The 18,769-nt window shown below is 34.3% G+C and overlaps 1 protein-coding gene across 1 annotated transcript; it reads right to left on the bottom strand.

Moving 5' to 3' along the window:
- Positions 1-8,168: 8,168 nt before the first annotated feature.
- Positions 8,169-18,023, bottom strand: LOC132030564 (general transcription and DNA repair factor IIH helicase subunit XPB1). The gene is made up of 20 exons (XM_059420259.1): positions 17,859-18,023; positions 17,543-17,586; positions 17,369-17,441; positions 16,686-16,854; positions 16,379-16,601; positions 16,232-16,288; positions 15,906-16,034; positions 14,978-15,058; positions 14,109-14,196; positions 12,774-13,111; positions 11,746-11,821; positions 11,461-11,654; positions 10,974-11,137; positions 10,695-10,767; positions 10,197-10,310; positions 9,617-9,697; positions 9,446-9,505; positions 8,887-8,970; positions 8,622-8,764; positions 8,169-8,493 (listed from the first exon to the last, which is right to left on the bottom strand). The coding sequence occupies exons 1-20, from the start codon at positions 17,875-17,877 to the stop codon at positions 8,412-8,414; spliced, it is 2,292 nt and encodes a 763-aa protein (XP_059276242.1). The 5' UTR covers positions 17,878-18,023; the 3' UTR covers positions 8,169-8,411.
- Between the last annotated feature and the right edge of the window lie 746 nt (positions 18,024-18,769).

The raw sequence follows: 18,769 nt of genomic DNA, 5'->3' as shown, positions 1-18,769 counted from the left end.
AGTTCCAAATATAAGATAATATAACAAATAAAGAATAAATGCTTGTTTCCTTTACTAGTTTTTTTTATTTTTTTTTATTTTTTATTTTTTACTCGCATTTGAGCTGTACATTAAAAAGCATGTCTTTGTCTTGTCAAATACTTCTGAGCAAAGAAAATGTAGTTTACCAAACATATACGTGGATATTGGGGAAACACGCACATTTTTATTTTTGTTTACACATATACTAACAATTTTAAGATATATGGAAGCAGCCTAAAATTATTTTTTTATTATGAGAGAGCAAACTCATAATTATGAGGTGACAACAAATTGTCGATTAAAAGACATTCTGCTGACCACATTTTTATCAAGGGCTCAAATAGTTTAGCAAAAATATATATATATATATATATATATATATAACTCTTGATTTGACAGCACAGAAAGGGGTTGATCAAATATAATTTTATGGGGTTCTTTTTATCTTTTATTAGTACTAATAAATTACATCTCCTAGGCTCTAGGGTTTGAAATTCCTTGACTGAACTTTCTGATAAACTATAAAATAAAAAGGTCCCATGTTCTTCTATAACTTTTTCCTTAAAGAATTTTAAAAAATTGTGCTCTAGTAGTTAAATATTATTATTTGTCGCTAGTACTTTTCTTGTTCAACGCAGAGAATTTATTCAACAAATGGTAAATTAATATTACACTAGTAGTTCATAACTTAATTATAACGGTGAAGAAGCTAATTACAATTGTTTATGCCTAACATGCATCTCTTTTGTTAGGGCAGCATATATAGTACATTTGTGGCATATAGTCAAAAATTAATCAGACCTAAGAGCTATTAGATTGGCTGATTGCTATTTTGTAAATCATTTATTAGCTTGGCTGATTACCATTTTGTAAATCATTAAATTTTGCTTTCTAGATTTAATCCTAGAAAATCTAATTAAGAAAAAAAGCACGTTTTTTACAGTGTTATTTCAAAATATATAGTGCAAAGTTTGCATTTCATTAATTTCATATGTAATTTATTCTAATTAGGTTTGCAGATACGAGCTCTAGGAACAAACAAATTAAAAAAGACAAAAGGAATAAGAAAAAGAAGACAACAAATTAAAATGAGCAATGAAAATTAAAATGTAGACATTTCATTAATGCGATATGGCAAGTTGCCAAGATTTTGAGTACATTGAATATGGACAAGCAGTACAAAGTTACTGCTGGATTTTACAAGTGGTAGTTAGTGTTAACAATTTGACTTGGAGAATTTACAACCAAGCCTGCACATGTAAAAAGGTTCTCCCAAAATTGACGAAATAACAAATATCTTAAAAAATTTAATAAAGATTGACGCTAATTAAGTTCTCGCCTGGTGCCACAAATGAGTAGCGACTAGCGAGTGATGTAGATCGCAGCAGAGCTAGCTTTTCGGTTACGGGTTCAGTTGAATCTAATAGCTTTATGTCAAATCCAGCAATTTTTCTTATAAAATTTATTGAATATGTACAAATTATAATTTAGAACTCAATAACTTAAAAGGATTAAAATCCGAACCTATATAGTTCAAATCCTGACTCCACTTTTGCCGTAGAACTCCACTAACCTAAAATCTTAGATGCACTTTTGCAAGTATAACTCCTTTAGAAAAAGAAAATCAAAAGGTCTTCTAAGTATACGGTTGCTTACTTAATTAATTGGTTTAGGGAAGTTTAATTAGCAAGATTCGCACAACTTGACAGAGATTCCACCTAAATGTATCACTATTTGATTTAATAGAAGCATAGAGCCCACACTAAAAATCTTTAGGGTAGATTGTAATAATGGAACTCAATTCAGTGAACCATAAGTCAATTCTCTCCTGGTTTGATTACATTCAAAAAGTAATCAACGTGTCTCATCAGTTCCTTTAATAGCATTAAGAATCAGAACTGGTAAACTAGTTGTTAGTCATCAGGGGTGGAGCCAAGAGTTTAGGACATGAATCCGGCAAAATCCAATAATTTTAGGTCAAATTATATATTTATGTTAAAAAATTCATTTAATATGTATAAACTATATTTTAAAATCCAGTAACTCAAAGAATTAAAATTTTGAACTCATAAATCTCAAATTCTGACTTCACGTATGATAAGAGCTTCTCTGTGAGAGAGTAATAATTGAGCTTGACAACAACCTTTGAAGTTACAAGAAGACATGACTTATTAAAACACTAGGTAGATATTATTTCCATAGGTTAAAACTTGGGTGAATTCGTTTTTTTTTAATGATCAAGAAATTTATATGGGCCTATCTTGACTTCCAAAATCTATTATTGGGTCATTTGCACGATTATCCTTCAAAGGCACTGGTCTTTAATTTTTATTTTTCGCCTAATATCATGGTTTGGGTTGAGCTCGAATCCCGCCAAAAAACGGAAGACAGTTTTGTGTAGAAGAAAGTTAGAGCTATTCGGCCCAAAGTTAGGCCTCAGGCAGAGTTTTGAATCCAAACATCTGCCTTGCGAAATTCCTTTTTTTTTTTTTTCTTTTTTTTTACTGAGCTGGGGTTCGAACCCAAAACTTTGGGATATTAGGCAAAGGACAAAATTAAAGACCACCAATTTGGGGGGCAAAATTAAAGACCAGTGTTTTTGAAGGGCAATCCGCACAAAAAAATGTTATGTTTTTCCATTTAAATATCAAACTTAATTTGTATGGTCCATAGCTCGAACCGGCATTTACAAACATGGATCGAAAACCTACAAAATTTAGTAATCTGTTACGATAGTAAAAACAACAATACTAGGGCAATTCGCACGATTGCCCCCATCTTAGGGTGGTCTTTAATTTTTGTCCCTTAAATCGATGGTCTTTAATTTTTGCTCTTCGGCATTTCAAGTAATAAAAAAGTGGCCGAAAATACTCTTGACATTCTGGGTTCGACCCCAGCAAAGTAAAAAAAAAAAAAAAAAAAAAAAATCACAAGGCAAGGTTTCATAGAAACTATGCCTATAGGGGTAAAGTTACATGGAAACTATTAGATAACTTAATTTCTACGGAACTATGCTGGAAGACATAGTTTCACCAGCATAGTTCTGTAGAAATTAAGTTATCCTACAAATACATAGAAACTATGTCTTCCAGCATAGTTCTGTGAAATGCCGGACAAGACATAGTTTCTATGTAACGTTTAGGCATAGTTTCTATGAAAGCTTGCAATTTTTTTTTTTTTACGTTGCTGGGGTTTGAACCCATAATCTCTGATTTCGTAGTACCCATTGTGAATAAGGATACTTTAAATTTCATAAATTTTCATTAAACGGTAAGAGTGACAAAATTAAAGACCAACGATTTTGAGGGGGAAAAATCAAAGACCAGTCCATATGAAGGACAATCCGCGCAAAAACTTGACAATACTAGTTTGAAATTTTTTACACTGTCCATCAAAGGAAATAGTATTAAATTCCACCAACTCCTTATAAGCAGTATCGTAACTGTGTCTAGCTAATTCAAGTTGGGTGGCACTTCAAGCTAAACAATAAGCATTCGCCACATCAAATTATTCTTGAAAAAGCAAAGCACAAGGAATATGTGTTAATTGCACAAAAAATTCAAATAATCAGAAGGTTAAATATGCTAGTCGAACAATCTTGTTCATTTAAATTTATAATTTATTTTGTTTTATAAAATAAGTAGATAGTCAAAATCTGTTCATAATGATTATCTTAAAAAAAAATCATTTTTGTTCCATAAGGGGGAAAATTGACCTTTTGCTCAATTGTATTTTCCAAGCAATTGATATACACACACACAAATCGCTGAGTTACTTTAATATAACAAAAATTAATTTTGTAACTTTATATAGTAGACAGCAATCAATTATTCGAATGAGGCAAAAAAATTAATTTTATAACTTTATTATAATGAGTAAAATTAAGTGATCACAGATAACTTATCATATCTTAGTTTTTCTTACGAGAATTCTCTTTGTTTTTTTTTTTTTTTTTTTTTTTTTTGAATAAAGAGAGAAATGAAGTCGAATAGTACATCCCGAAGATCCAAAAAAGATTAGCAACATCAGAAATAAACTTGCTAAGGAAACCGTATGGGTCTGATGGTACAAGTGTAATTATACGTCTAAACTTTTTGATGCAATGATAGAGAGGGAATATTTACGATGTAAATATTTTTTCTTTTGCATCCTTTTCTTTTTTTTAACGGGGTTTCACCCGATGTCTGGTATTCGGGTTGAGTTCCAACTAATTCGGATCGAATTGGAAAGTTCCACTTTGGGGGTAAATTATTTCCTATCAAAGACGACTCCGCTCAATTTCCTGAGTTCGAATCCGAGATATCTAATTAAAAATGGAGGGATACTTACTCCCACCACGACCTTGGCAAACGTCCTTTTCAGGCTGTAACATTTTCTGCTTTTCAATATTCGACCTCAAGTGATGAGAACTTTTTCAGTTTTGAAGATCATGAGATGCTTTAGAAACTTTCTTGTACCAAATGAAGTACAAATATGTCCATTTCTTATCACTTTTCAAACCCTATATAGTCTATTGTCACCTACAAAATTCTTCTTTCAGATAATCCATCAGTTGCCCCTTTTTTCCTAACTTAAAAATGCCTTTCCATGATGTCTAGTTGCAAAGTTTGTGGGTCTTGCTATACTAGTCTTCGCTCTTAATTAAGCTGATAGTTTCCATGAATAGGACTTGTGAAACCAGTTTAAATTCTATGCATCGAAGGTATCATAAAACATATTTATCTGATCAGTAATTTTTATAAGGTAATTATATATAAATATTTAATGCAAAGTGGTACTGTATTAATCATCTTCTAAGCCACCATCACTTTCTTTTGGAAAGAGAATAATGTTGTTTTTATATGACAGGAACCTTATATATATCCATTTGAGTTTGTAACTAGCTAGCAATATTCTCATTTTCGGTAATGCCTAGGAAAGTTTGTCAGCTTATAGGTATGGTTACAACTAAACTTGCCTTTTCAATTCTGGGATTAGACATCATACTTTTGACCTTTCCTTTTTGTTCAGGTTGTTAAGTACCTATTTTTTTAGTCGAGATGCGTGTAAATTGGTCTGATATAATTATTTTCTCTGGTAACTTTCTTTTATTGAGGAAAAAATTCCGTTGGTCGAAATAAAATCCTCTATTGAACTATCATTTCCTCTTTCTTTTTGGTAATGTAATAAAGAAAAACTCTGTTGGTCGAAATAAAATCCTCTATTGAACTATCATTTCCTCTTTCCTTTTGGTAATGTAATTAAAAGAAGGGATATCTACAAGGTATAAAGTGAGATCTTTTCTAACAAGAGTTCTGAAATTTCTTCATTTTCTTTATATTTTGTTAGTAGGAAGTGTTTGAAATGATTACAATTTGAATGTAAACATATTCTTCCATTTAGTGCAAATTTAGGCCTTTGAAAATGAAATAGTAGTAATAAGGACCACCCATTCTTGGAAGTTCCTATAAAAAGAGAACCTTAAATGCTTCATTTTTTCTAGTAAAACCTAGGTCCCTATACAACTAATGAGAACCAGTTTAACATAAATAGTATCTATTATATTATATGTACAAGTCATAATCTGTCCCTATTTCCTTTCTTATTCAAACCCTATGGTCTATGGTCACAAAGTCCCTCTAGCTATTTCCAACTTGTAGAGAAGCCATCAACCACCACCTTTCTATTTTCTTTAAGAAACTTTAATTCCAATGTGCTAGCTAGTTGTGTGCTTGTGGGGTCATTCTTCACGAGGCACAAAAAATCTCAAGTTCTGAGTTTTGAGAACAAAGAACAACTTGGTCAAACGGGCTTTATCTAAGGGTGGATCTAGTACTATAGTTGTGAGTTCATTTGAACCTACAATTTTTAGTTTAGACCTGGCTTTATCTTTGTTAATCCTACTGAAATTGCTAAAAATATTAAACTATGAGCCCGAAAACTCAAACAAGGTGATGCGTCAATAGTTGTAACTAAGTCCTAAACCCATAAAATTGAAATTCCAGATTTGCCTCCGGACGGAGCTAGAGAGCGGGAAGTGATTCATCCGAATCCCTTTGTTGAAAAATCACATAATATATATACAAGGTCAACTTTTATATATAGAGAATAGATAATGAATCCCTTGATGAAAATCCTGCCATTAATTACCCCTTCACTGGTCTATCCGGCACTTATCTGAATTAGTCGCGTCAGTAAGTTTTTAATACAGGCTTCCTGAAGAAAAAAGAGTCTGCTCTTGCTTTAAGCTTTGATTAGAGCTGATATTTTCATTCCCTAACACAAATAAAGGACAATTTTGAACTAACTTCAAGTTGTTGAAAGGAAAATAGGTCTGTCAACAGGCATCAATCACTTTAAGAAATGTATTATTTTGGAGTAATAGCGACCTTTACAAGTACATATTCGGATAACAAGTAATGCAAAGGAGACAGTGACTACTTGGACTGCGTATAGTTTTTACAACCAAACTATCATTTTCAAATAATACTTCGGAATAGAAACTCTATAGCTTTGAACTTGCGTTCCTTTTTTAGTCGCTCCCAATATGCATTATTCATCATTTTTTTGTGCGGATTCCCTCGTCTTTAATTTTTGGCCCCAATTGGTGTTCTTTAAATTTTTGTCCTTTCGCTCTAATACCCTGCTGCTTCCGGCTCGAACTCACCTCGCTTAAAAAAAAAAATCGCAAGGCAAAAAATCCTACCTCAGCAAAGAAGAGTTTGCAAAACTCTACCTCACATGCAAAACTTTGCCTGCAGGGAGAGTTTTGCATTCAGGTATAAGGCAAAACTCTGCCTTAAGGTAGAGTTTTGGCATGCCTGAAGGCAAAACTCTGCCTGAAGGTTTGCATGCAAATCTCTATCTTCAGGCAGAGTTTTGCATGTAAATCTCTGTCTTGTGAATCTAAACTCTACCTTGCAAATTTTTTTTAATTTTTGACTGAGCGGGAGTTCGAACCCGAAACCAAGGGGTTTTAATGAAAGGCAAAAATTAAAGACCAACAATTTAATCGGAAAAAATTAAAGACCACCCAAAATAAGGGCATTCCTGCGAATTGCCCATTATTCATTGACACAAGAACCTAATCATTTTTTTGCGCGATTGTCCTTTCGGGGTGGTCATTAATTTTTGCCCCTCAAATCGGTGGTCACAATATTTGCCCTTCGCTAACACCCACCCGCAGGTCTTGCTCTACCAAAAAAAAAAAAAAAAAAATGCTAGCATGTCGGGATTCTCGTACAAAAATTGTGGATTCGAAAGGCATAAGACTACCCAACTTATGCCTTAAGTCAGAAGTTTGCCTTAATGCAAACTTTTACCCAAAATTAGGTTCAAACCTGCTTTCACGCAGAGGTTTGCAAAATTCTAGCAATATATCTATATTTATTTTATTTTTGCCTTAAGCTGCGTAGTTTGAAACCCAACTTATGCCTTGCGAATATTTTTTAAATTTTTGACTGAGCGGGGGTTCGAACTCGAAAGCAAGGGGCTTTAGCGAAGGGCAAAAATTAAAGAACACTGATTTGAGGAGCAAAAATTAAAGACCACCCCCAGCGAAGGACAATCTTGCAAATTGTACTAGTAGCAACTCTCCTTTTTTCCAATCAATGTCTACCTGCTTTAGGGCCCAATTAATCTACTTCGCACTAGAAAGTCCTATTTTGGAGGGTAAAGCGCTTCATACAAAAGAACCTTATTCTCGGTCGAACTGAACCTTTAAACGACGGGGAGGAATTTATCATCCCACCACAACCTTTGGTGAAAATTTTAATTAATTTAACGGTACAAGTGTCTGTAGGTTTGTGATTTATTTTCTTTCCGTGATCACGATCCTGCTATTAATTTTGATATTCTAATATTGAAGCCTTGCAGTTGTCCTATTCTTTCACGTTTTAGAAACCATACCGTGATTTCACTACATTAAATGAAGTATAAAAAACAAGGCATATGGAGATGCTCGCAAGTCAGTCCGAACACTACCGTTGCGAGGAATGGGGATGTTCTCTCTAAGCACATGACCTTTATGGAACTGATATAGAGAATTCAAATGACCAACCCCAACTAGCTTTGAAAATTTAGAGCAGAATCGAATCCATTTGCTCTAAAATTGAAAACGAGATTTAATCATCACGTCTACCGAAAGCAGAATACAAGAAAAAACCAATAAGTCACTTCTGAATATATTTTTATAAACATTCCCGTTTGCAGGCTTGTTACATTTCTTTTGATATAAGTAAAGGCTTGTTACATTTCTTTTGATAAGTAAAGGCTTTGTTAAATTCATATCCATGTCTCATGTACCTACAATTCTTCCTAAAGTACAACTAAACAAGCAGTTGCATAGCTATTTAGGTGAAGTGGTACACAAATAGATGACAGGTAAATGGAGACATGTATCAACGGATGAATCAACCAAAACGTTTCTTGAATAATGTATGTCTCTTGGTTGGATCTTTAGGCTTGCTTTTAATAAGGCCCTTCTTCCCAGTGCTGCATTACACACAGTTATTTGTTAGTGTCAAATAATTTCACTTTCTAAATGGAAAATTTGCATTTAATAATCTGCATTCATTCAAATGAAAAAAGCTAAAGAGGGATTCAAAGAGTAGTAATCATACTTGTACTCCATATAAACCATTCCTTTAGCTCCTGACATGGCACTCATATTACCCATGTAGCGACGAGCTTTTTGAAGAGCTACGTCATCTGCATCTTCATCTAGCTGCTCCAAACCGACTGCATCATCGCCAGCACTCAGTACCTATAGGTGGAAGTAAAGATCATATGAGTTGGAGAAACATCTTAAAGTAAAGTGCGAAAAAAAAAATCCTTGCCTGATGTATAGAGAGAGGGGAAAAAAAAAAAAAGAGGAAGCAGAAGTACCTTTCCAAGAAGTTGAAGCTGTTCCTCAAGACGATGGTAAGATAACTCAGGCCCAGAATCAGAAGGCGGCAAGCTTGTGATCACCTAATACAAGAACAGGTCAGAAGGGCAATTAGAAGAAAAGGTAGAACTTTAACATATGGGCAGGTTAATGACCCGCCCAAAAGTTACTTGGGCTACAATGGACTAATAATTGGGTCATAACCCAACCCGCCTAATTTTTACTAAGTTTTAGTATCTTTATTTTATCTTTATTTGTTCTTCTTATAATTTGTATAAGTACCTAATTGAACTTTTTCCTTTATTATGGCTATATATAACAAATCAAACAAAGGAAAGGTCTTTTCAAAAATATTTTGACAAGGTTTCTCATGGGTCAATTTGGACTACATATTGGCCCAAATTTTAAATGGATTGAATTGGGCGGGTCAAAGATTGGCAGAGCTATGACCCGCCCAAACTTGAACGAGTTGGGTGGGTCTTGTTTTCATTGGCTAATTTTTCCACCCCTAGGTAGAACAGTATGTATGCTATCAATGGCTTTGCCAAGATGCAGTACCTTAAAGCTATAACCTTGATCGATCAAGAACTGCTGTCTTTTGGTTGAGTAGTACATTTCCTGCATTTGAAAATTGCTAGTAAGGTCATATATTAAAATGTTATTTCTAAATAGCATATAAGAAGATATCAGACATCAAAAGAAACTAGCAAAGAGAAAAGGATTCTGCACCTGGGTATCTGTTGACACAAGGGAGTAAAAGAATGCATTGTACTCCTCTTTACCTCCTGCCATCCTATCTTGATGCCGCCCCTGTCAACCCAACAACGAGTTAAAGACAGCTAGATCAGAAACATACACTAAATATTTGAAGTTATCTCAACTTTTATGTTTAAAACCACGGGAGAAGGTTTTTTCCTTATTCTTTTTTCCTCTTGCATAGAGATGCTTATAGAATAGTCTGTTAGCCAAGTAATTGTTTCAAAATATTCAGCATATTCCTATTTCCTACTTATCAGGAGGAATTCCACCTGAAATAGCTAGTATTACCAAAAGGTTCACTCAATTTTCCACCACTATAGTAGCAGTTCAAAGACTAAGAAGACTTAACATCTTTTCGTCATATATTTAACCTTAGAGAATGCAATGACAACCTTATTTAACCTTAGAGAATGCAATGACAACCTTGTTATTGGTATAAAGGATTTAACCTGGGGTATCACTCGCCAGAGAGATTTATTCAATTATCATGATTTTATTCATTTGAAATACGAATCAAGGGAGGCAATTATGAACGAGAAAACAAACACACCTTGGCCCTGAGAATACGCCCTAGACGTTGAGCTTCTTGTCGTCTTGAACCAGCATGTGACGAAATTTGTATTATAACATTCGCCTCAGGAATATCAATGGAGTTATCACCCACCTGAAAGCAAAAGCAGAGATCACATCATCCACAAAAAGAAAAACTTTGAATGTAACACTTATGAATAGGTAGCTAAAAAACTACTATGTTTTAACTGGAAAGACGCATAAACAAATGAAAATGGCATGACAAATTAGAGAATCATGGTTCAGCACAAGCATAGATGCACACTTTCAAAGATCTTGAAGAAAACACACACATTAAACATGACTCTGTGTGTAAAGAGAAAGATAGTGAGCAATATTTGGCGGCACACAATGGGTCCATAATCAACACATTATCACCAATGCAAGGTACTCAAAAGAACACACTGTGGCACACAACTTTCTACATCCATCCAAATCACCCAGCTAGTGATATTAAGGATCTACTTGAACACAATACCTTGGAAAGGAATATGGTGTTAACTTCCTTGCTAGTTTTAAATGCATCAAGAATTTTTGTTCTCTCAACATGGCTGCATAACAAGAAAAAATTCCCATTAAGACATTTAAATGGAGAAGCAAACAAGAAGGCATCAAATATCTATCTTGCTCGGACTCTTCAAAAATGTTGTCGGTTGGATGTCGGATCGTCCAAAAGCAATGCACTTTGGAGAGCCCGACCAACATAGTCTAAAATAGCAAAGTGACATAAATTATTGAGATAGCATCTTGTGTATACCTGGTAGCACCATAGATCATAGGTTTCCGAAGCTTCATTGCATACTCGGTAAGAGCAAATAGATTGTCGGCGAAGACAATGATCTTGTCCCCACGCTGCTGTTCATGAAAGCGGATAAGAAACTCACAAGCCCTGAACTTATTTGGGTTCATCACATAAAGTGCCTGGAACATCAGATGGATATGAGAGTTAACAAAATATAATAACAATATGCCAAAAGGAAGGGGTGAACACAAAATAATATTACAGAAATGTTGCCTTGCAGAATCAAACAAACATGATTTTAAGAAAGAGAATTTCAAAATCCACATATATCCACATATATGGAACATATTGATAGCCAGAAATTCTAGGTGCCATTCCACAGGCCAAGGACACACTTCGCTCCTCATAGAGATGAACTAATAGATGAAATTGAGCAATTGTGAAGTCATCAAACATTGCATTCTAAGCATTAAGAATGAAACAGTTACAAAAGACAACGTACTTGTCGCTTCTTTGAATTCTCTTTTTTCAAATATTCAGCAAAGAATTCCTTCGTCATAGGACACCACACCTCAGCACACTGTACATTTGCAATAAATCCTCCTTTCACTAAATCCAACCAATTTGCTTCATACAACTTGGGACCAATAAGAAAGTTCAGATCTGTGATCCTCTCGTCTTCTCTGACAAGCGTAGCTGTTAAGAAAGCCAAATAATCCATTAAATTCTGTGAATAAGAAACAAAATTAACATTGCAATTTGCAATAGCTCTTTTTGAAATACGTACCAGTAAGCCCAAGTTTGCAATGTGATTTCGTGATACTAATGACCTTTCGAAACATATGTGCAGGAACCACGTGCACCTACATAAATGCCAAGAAAGAGACCCTGATATTATGCCAGTATAAATTTCACCTTTAATATCTATCTCTAAAGTTGAAATTAACCTTTGGAAATAAATTCTGTGACATGCATTTCCCAAAAGATACTTGTACTGAACCAGAAATTTTAAAAGAAAAATCATCCAATTGCACATAGCACTAGCAGCAACAACATACCCAGTGTAAACCCACAAGTGGGGTCCGGGGAGGTAGAGTGCACGCAGACCTTACCCCTACCTTGGGAGGTAGCACATAGGACTAGCGGAGGGGAAAAAATATATTATAAGCATTCAATACATTAGATGCATCATTTTAAGAATAAATCAATGTTCTCATATGAACAATTACTATTAATTTCCACATTAAAGGAAATGAGTGAGACGAAATTGACCACTACTTATTGGCAACATAGAGTACAAGAATTACACGGAAACGGGAATCAACCAAGAAATACTAAATCGCTAATGCTTTCAAACCTCTGTAAGTAACATACATCATACATCACATAATATATACTCCCTCCGTTTCATTGTGTCTTAGCTTGACTGTGCACGAAACTTAAAAATGTCGAGAAGACTTTTGAATCTTACCGTCTTAAATTAAGGTGCATATAACATATCAATAATACCCCGTGAATCCCGAGTTCTTAACATGCCATGTCATTTCTATAACAGAGTGTCATTAAAGTTAAATGGGGGATATTGGAATTAAAAGCTTACTAAATATAGGAAGGTGGCATTCTTTTTTAAAGAGACTAAAAAGAAAATTAAAACACATAAATTAAAAAAGTAAGAGTTTATGTGTTTGTGTGTGCACGCATCTATCTCTGTGCATATCTGTCTTTATGTATGTATGATTGTATGTTCTTCCATAAACAGCAACATAAATGGATATGAAAGGCACAATTTGAAACATTGCAAGACCAAGCATTTACCTCATCCATGAGGAGTAAACCCCATTCTCTATTTCTTATTTCTTCAATGATCTTCTCAGATTCTTCAGAACGTTTGCCACCAAAAGCAACCATGTTATATGTTGTCACCACCACACCAACATTTCCACGGAATCTTTCTTTGCTGTCAGATGTGAAACGACATATCTGCTCTTCTCGGATAGTAGACCACAACTTAAACTGGAAAGCCCATTGATCCACAGACACAGCATTTGTTGCTAAACAAAGGCAGCTCTTTTTTATTCTGCTTGCCGCAGAAACGCCTACTAAAGACTTCCCGGCACCACAAGGTAGCACAATAATTCCAGATCTTGCTCTTCCTGAAGCATTCATCAAACAATTTAACCACATGCAAGAGCATTATATCTATCAATCAACTACGACTCTGACTAAAGCATTCAACATACAATTTAACCACAACATACAATCTAACTACAACCAGTCAGCTTGTGAATCCCCACACCTGAGTTCAGCATTAATTGGATTCATCATAATTTAACAATTTTAATGTTGGCAGTCCATCTACTACAACCCTCCTCAGTTATGCGAACGTGAGACCATCTATGTTTAGTGAAACTCACATAGACGACGTCTAAACCAAGAATATATACACCTGTCAAAATAAAATAACAATGTTTTCCCTTCTCTTTTACAACTTTTTGTAAACTAGAGTTCTAATGTAAACTAACAGAAACAGGCTAAATAAACAACGACACCTCTATCATCCCTATTTTCGAAATGCGCGCACTGGAACAGAACCAAGATATCCTCTTTGCAAGCGCAAGGATGCACCTTTCTCACATCTTCATATCTTTCCCATTGAGCAATCTTCTATCAATCTCTGTGGTATGACTGTGTTCCTCACTGTTTGAGGGTTAAAGACTTCAATATACTGTGACAATAATCAATGATCCCCCAGAATCCTTTATTTACCTTTTTTTTTTTTACCCTTTTAACAAAAGATACTCACTATATCTCCATATGTCTATGTGAGAGAGAATAGCAGATATCAGCAAACTTGTGTATGTTCTTTTGTCAACTTAAAAAGTCACTTATATAAACTTTTTTTTGGCAATCAGCAAAAGTTAATTATTATTGAAAAGGACAAATTCCAAAAATGTAACAAGTGAAGAGAAACTTAATCATTATATTAAGTTAATACAGAGAAGAATAAGGGAATAGAAAAACACATAAAAAGTTCAGGAAAATTTTTGACCAGGACACCCGACTTTCAAATAGAGAACAAGACAAAAAACAAAGCACCAATCAGAAAAATTAAAGTCGTTTGCTTGGTAAAATTTGGCTTTGTATCCGTACCATTTCCAAACATCTTACTAAGACTCTTCTCTTGATAAGGACGTGGTTGTGCTTGAGGCTTCAACTCCATGTCAAGATCAGGATTAACCTGCAATATTCAGTGGGCATTAAGCAGAAATACTTAGCCATTTGTAGAGCTCATAAATCACATGGTGCAATACTCGTCCCACACCATTTTAGTTACTAGCTCAAGCAACTTATTCATGTCATCCGTACCCACCCAACAACCCAAAAGCCTAGTTGCAAGTATTCCCTCCGTTTCATTTTATTGCAAGTATTCCCTCCGTTTCATTTTATGTAAGGTGGAATAAAATACTAAACTTGCGGTTGAAAAGAGCGAAACATCACATCGAAGTTCAACCATGAATGGTTTAATGAACTTAAACTCTTAAAAGTTGTATCAAACTAGAATTATGTCAAAACATTTTGGAGCATGCCAAAACGGAAAAAGCATAATATAAGTTGGAACTGAGGGAGTAATTGCTTTCTTGAAACATTATAAACCATGTCAACAGTATATACATATTGAATACCAAAGGTGCCCCCCCCCCCCCCCCCAAAAAACACACACACACACACTACGGGAACCCCTACCACCAGTTTCAATTTAGCCAAAATACCAAGTGCTTTTAGCAACTATGAACCTTCCACCACTGCAGGTTCCTCTGTCTAGCATCTCGATTGAAAAACAGAAGTTTATTTAGATATTTTAATTAGTGAATTTTTGTTCTTCTAGGTAAACTAGTTCTCAACTAAGGGAATCTCATTCCTATTTTAACAGTAAGAAAGATTCTCCATCAGCTAAATTATTCACTGTCCACTTGTCCACCCTGATGCAAAATAGAAAAAAGGAAAAAGGAGCAACTCACTGTATCATTCCTGAAGTCATACTCCTCCATCATGGGATAATTCAAAGCATTTGGTAGACACCGCTGCTTCACATTTTCAACCTGTCCATATGCAAATTGGAAAACTGTCATCTTTGAGGTAAAGCCAAAGAAAGTTGTGTATCTGTGTTCACCCCACAAAGATATTCCAACACCAGGAGAAATAGTCTCCATCTAGAGCAAGCATACATATTTTCTCAGCATGACTTTTCTCAAACCACAAGATACAGCAGATAAATGGGCAATTGCAGCTCCCTAAGAAGATATTTGTAGGATACTTAAGTGCAAATATCAAAGTGAAAAATGGCACAGATAAGCAAATTTGATTATCATCTATTAGGTCTACTCTTCAATTAACTGTAATAAGTAGTGGAAATGAGCTGTTGCATTAGATTCTGATCCTAGAAATACAGCTAACCAATTGATTAGTCAAACCACCACTTATTCATATTGCTGGAGAATCAATATCTAACAGCGTCATAATTGGTGTGATCAAGTCATATCCAACAGTGTCAAAATCCCCGCACATCAAATTTTAGTGTAAATCTTAGCTCCAAAATGAGACAGCCACATACTAGGGAAACAGCAAAAGTACGGAGACAAACAACCAAACATCCTTAGCAGGTGAAACAACAAGTCGACAACCATGCTTACATTTGAATTGGTTTATTTGACATAATGAAGATGTTTTTATCAGCAATGAGTAACTTACACATGACCACAAGAAAAGTGGAGACCAAAGAATTAAAAGAACAAGAATAATTTTGGAGAACTGGATATGAAATAATATAATCAGCAATTAGTTTATTTCATGCAAATACTGCAACTTATTACAATAGTATCTGACACCACAGACTCCCAACTCGACATGTAAACGAGGCCTTCTTATTGCAAAGCATTAGATTATTACCTGAGCAGGGTCTATTTCAAATGAATGGGTTTCTTTTTCTTCAGCCGCTGCTGCCAGATCTACTCCGTTTATCAACTCATCATGTCCGCGTTCAATTTCATTCACGGGTTTGCTTACAGTAAACCCATCCTTAACCAAAAAGGACAATAAAATTGCACTTGATAGTTATTGACTAGTAACAGAAATACAAAGCATCAAAACAAAGATATGGGGTCTGATTTTCTTTTTTCATGATTCTGCCTCCCAATTCTAAAACAATGCAGCCAAATTTCTTGATAACCATTACAGACTACAAAACAAAAAACTCAATCACATTGAACACAAACCTCAGACGAAATCCTAGCCTTCCCTATGGCTTCATCCGCGAGCAATTTTTTCAACACCTAGAGATAATCACATCAAATGAATCAATTAAGATAGTCAAGAAAACATCTGAAATTAAAGCATTGTTACTATATAGCTCATTATCTTGCCTCTGGAAATGGAGATTCTATAAAATACCGATTCTTCTTAAGAACAAGCTTCACTTTTCCATAGTTAGCAGTAGAAGCATGAATAAAATCAATCATCTCTTTGGGAAGTTTGGTCTTTGACAATTTGTTCAAAACAGCGATTATAGTTTCAGTCTCAAGACCAACTGACACAGCGGCATACAACGAGTGAGGCGTCAAGTTGTACTCATGCATCGACTCCGGCCTACAAAATAGAAGTAATTCCATTAACCCACTCCAAAACAAACAAAAATATAGATTACAGATTGTCAGACACACAAAAAGGTACCTGCAAACAGGCTCGGCAATGGCAATGAGAAAATCATAGGCTTGCTTATACAATGGAGAGAAGGTCTCAAGGAAAATTCTTCCATCCGCACAAGCCCACAATGGACGATTGGCGTGATCGAGTTTGAGTTCCAGCTTAGTGAAATCCATCTTCTTCCCTTCTCTCTCGCCTAAATATAACATTCATTCAAACTTTTCTACATCAAACGAGTTTAATATCATATAAAAGCATCACCGAACTGTAATTATAAAGTATGGCAATGGTACATACTCCCTCCATTCAATTTGTTTGTCTTAGTTTGACTTGACACGGAGATTAAGAAAGTATGGAAGCTTTTTTTCTTTTTGACAATGGTAAATAGGGTAAGGAAGTAAAGATATGTATAACGTACCAAACTACCCTATAATCTTGCCGTCTTAAAAATGTCATGTGTAGGAAATAGGCATTCTTTTTGAAACAACTAAAAAGGAAAGTAAGACAAAGAAATTGAAACGGAGTGAGTAATACAAACAACTACCAACTACCCTAACCAGTAACCTCCGTAACTTCCTATCTAAGGTCATGTTCTCAGTAAACTGGATCATATAAAAGCATCATGGAGTGTAATTATAAAGTGTGGTTATAGTACATAATAGTTTCTAAATGATCCTTTATATTTTCTTTACACAGAAGTAGAGTAATACCATCATGAAAATCATCACCGCCTTCTTCAGGATAATACTGATCATCATCAGCAGTTGAAGCCCGATACTCCTCCTTCAATCACCACAAAAACAAATAAAAATACAATCTTTATCAATTTCTATTTCAAGAAAACACTAAATAACATATCAAAACTAGCTGGAAAATCAAAGAACCTTTGAATTGAACTTGATCTTCTTGCTTGGTCGACTTTTATCACCTGAATTCAAACACTTATTATTAACAAACTACAAATACAAAGCTATACATATAGTATAAATCAATCAAGAAACCAAGTAACTACCCCTCAAGTTGCTATATAGCAATATAATATTCTACATGGTTAAAATCAAGAAACCAAGTAACCCCATTAAATTTTTCCTAAAAAAAAAAAAAATACTAAACTATTGGGATTTTTTGTTCTTTTTTTTTTTTTTTTTTTTTTGGATGTAAATGATTAAAGTTTAAATCTTTGAATGATAATCAAATTACCGTGCCCGTGATGACCCATTTTATGAGATGAAGCAATCTGTTTATTCGAATCACAAATATGAGTTATGAGTTTCTCTTCTCTTTTCTCTCTTTTGTTGTATTTTATCAGTCTATTATTGGAATGGCGGTTTTTAGGAAAATAGGCAAATACTTTATTATTGTTGCTCAGAAGAAATATTTATTTTCTGGAAATGAGAATTTTAGGGTATTTGTATTTGTAACCTTTTTTATCTCTGATCTGCCTCGTTCTAAAAAGTAAAAAAAAAGAAAAGTTGCATCCCACTGCGGATACTAAGATGTTGTTGGTGTTATTGGAGGTCCCGAACTAAATAACCCAAAAAAAAAGCTGTATTTAACTAAAATATCCAAGAAAAAAAGAGATATAAAAAGCCTTTAACGTCGAAAACCTACTTAACGGAGATGGAATGTCTTCTTCTATTCTTTTTTTCTTTCTTTTCTTTCTTTCTTTCACACTTTTTTACATACTTTTGCATTAATCACGCTTTCAAATCCTTTATTTTATATAGAACTCTATTTATTTTTGTGCGATTAATAAGCTAACACATCAAGATACACAAAACTTCGATTGTCGTTTTAATGGTTGAAAAGTGCCAAGTCATTTTTGTTTGAAGACTTGTTGTCATTAGCTTTAAGTTATTTATGTTTTAGGGTTTCATGTTATTTTTATAAAAATGCGTAACTTTATTTTGACAATTTCACAAATAAATAAATTAACAATAAATAAAAAATTAACAAATTAATAATCCATAATCAATTAACAAAATATTAATTCATAATCAATTATTTCGTGTAATTTTTTTTTTCCGTTATACCCTTCAACACCCAACTAATTGAGTCCGCAACTTAAATAACTTCAAAAGTGGGTTTGGGTACCAAAATAATCCATTAAC

This window comes from Lycium ferocissimum, chromosome 9, assembly GCF_029784015.1.
Source record: "Lycium ferocissimum isolate CSIRO_LF1 chromosome 9, AGI_CSIRO_Lferr_CH_V1, whole genome shotgun sequence".
Lineage (NCBI taxonomy): Eukaryota > Viridiplantae > Streptophyta > Magnoliopsida > Solanales > Solanaceae > Lycium > Lycium ferocissimum.
This window is presented reverse-complemented; position numbering and strand designations above follow the sequence as displayed.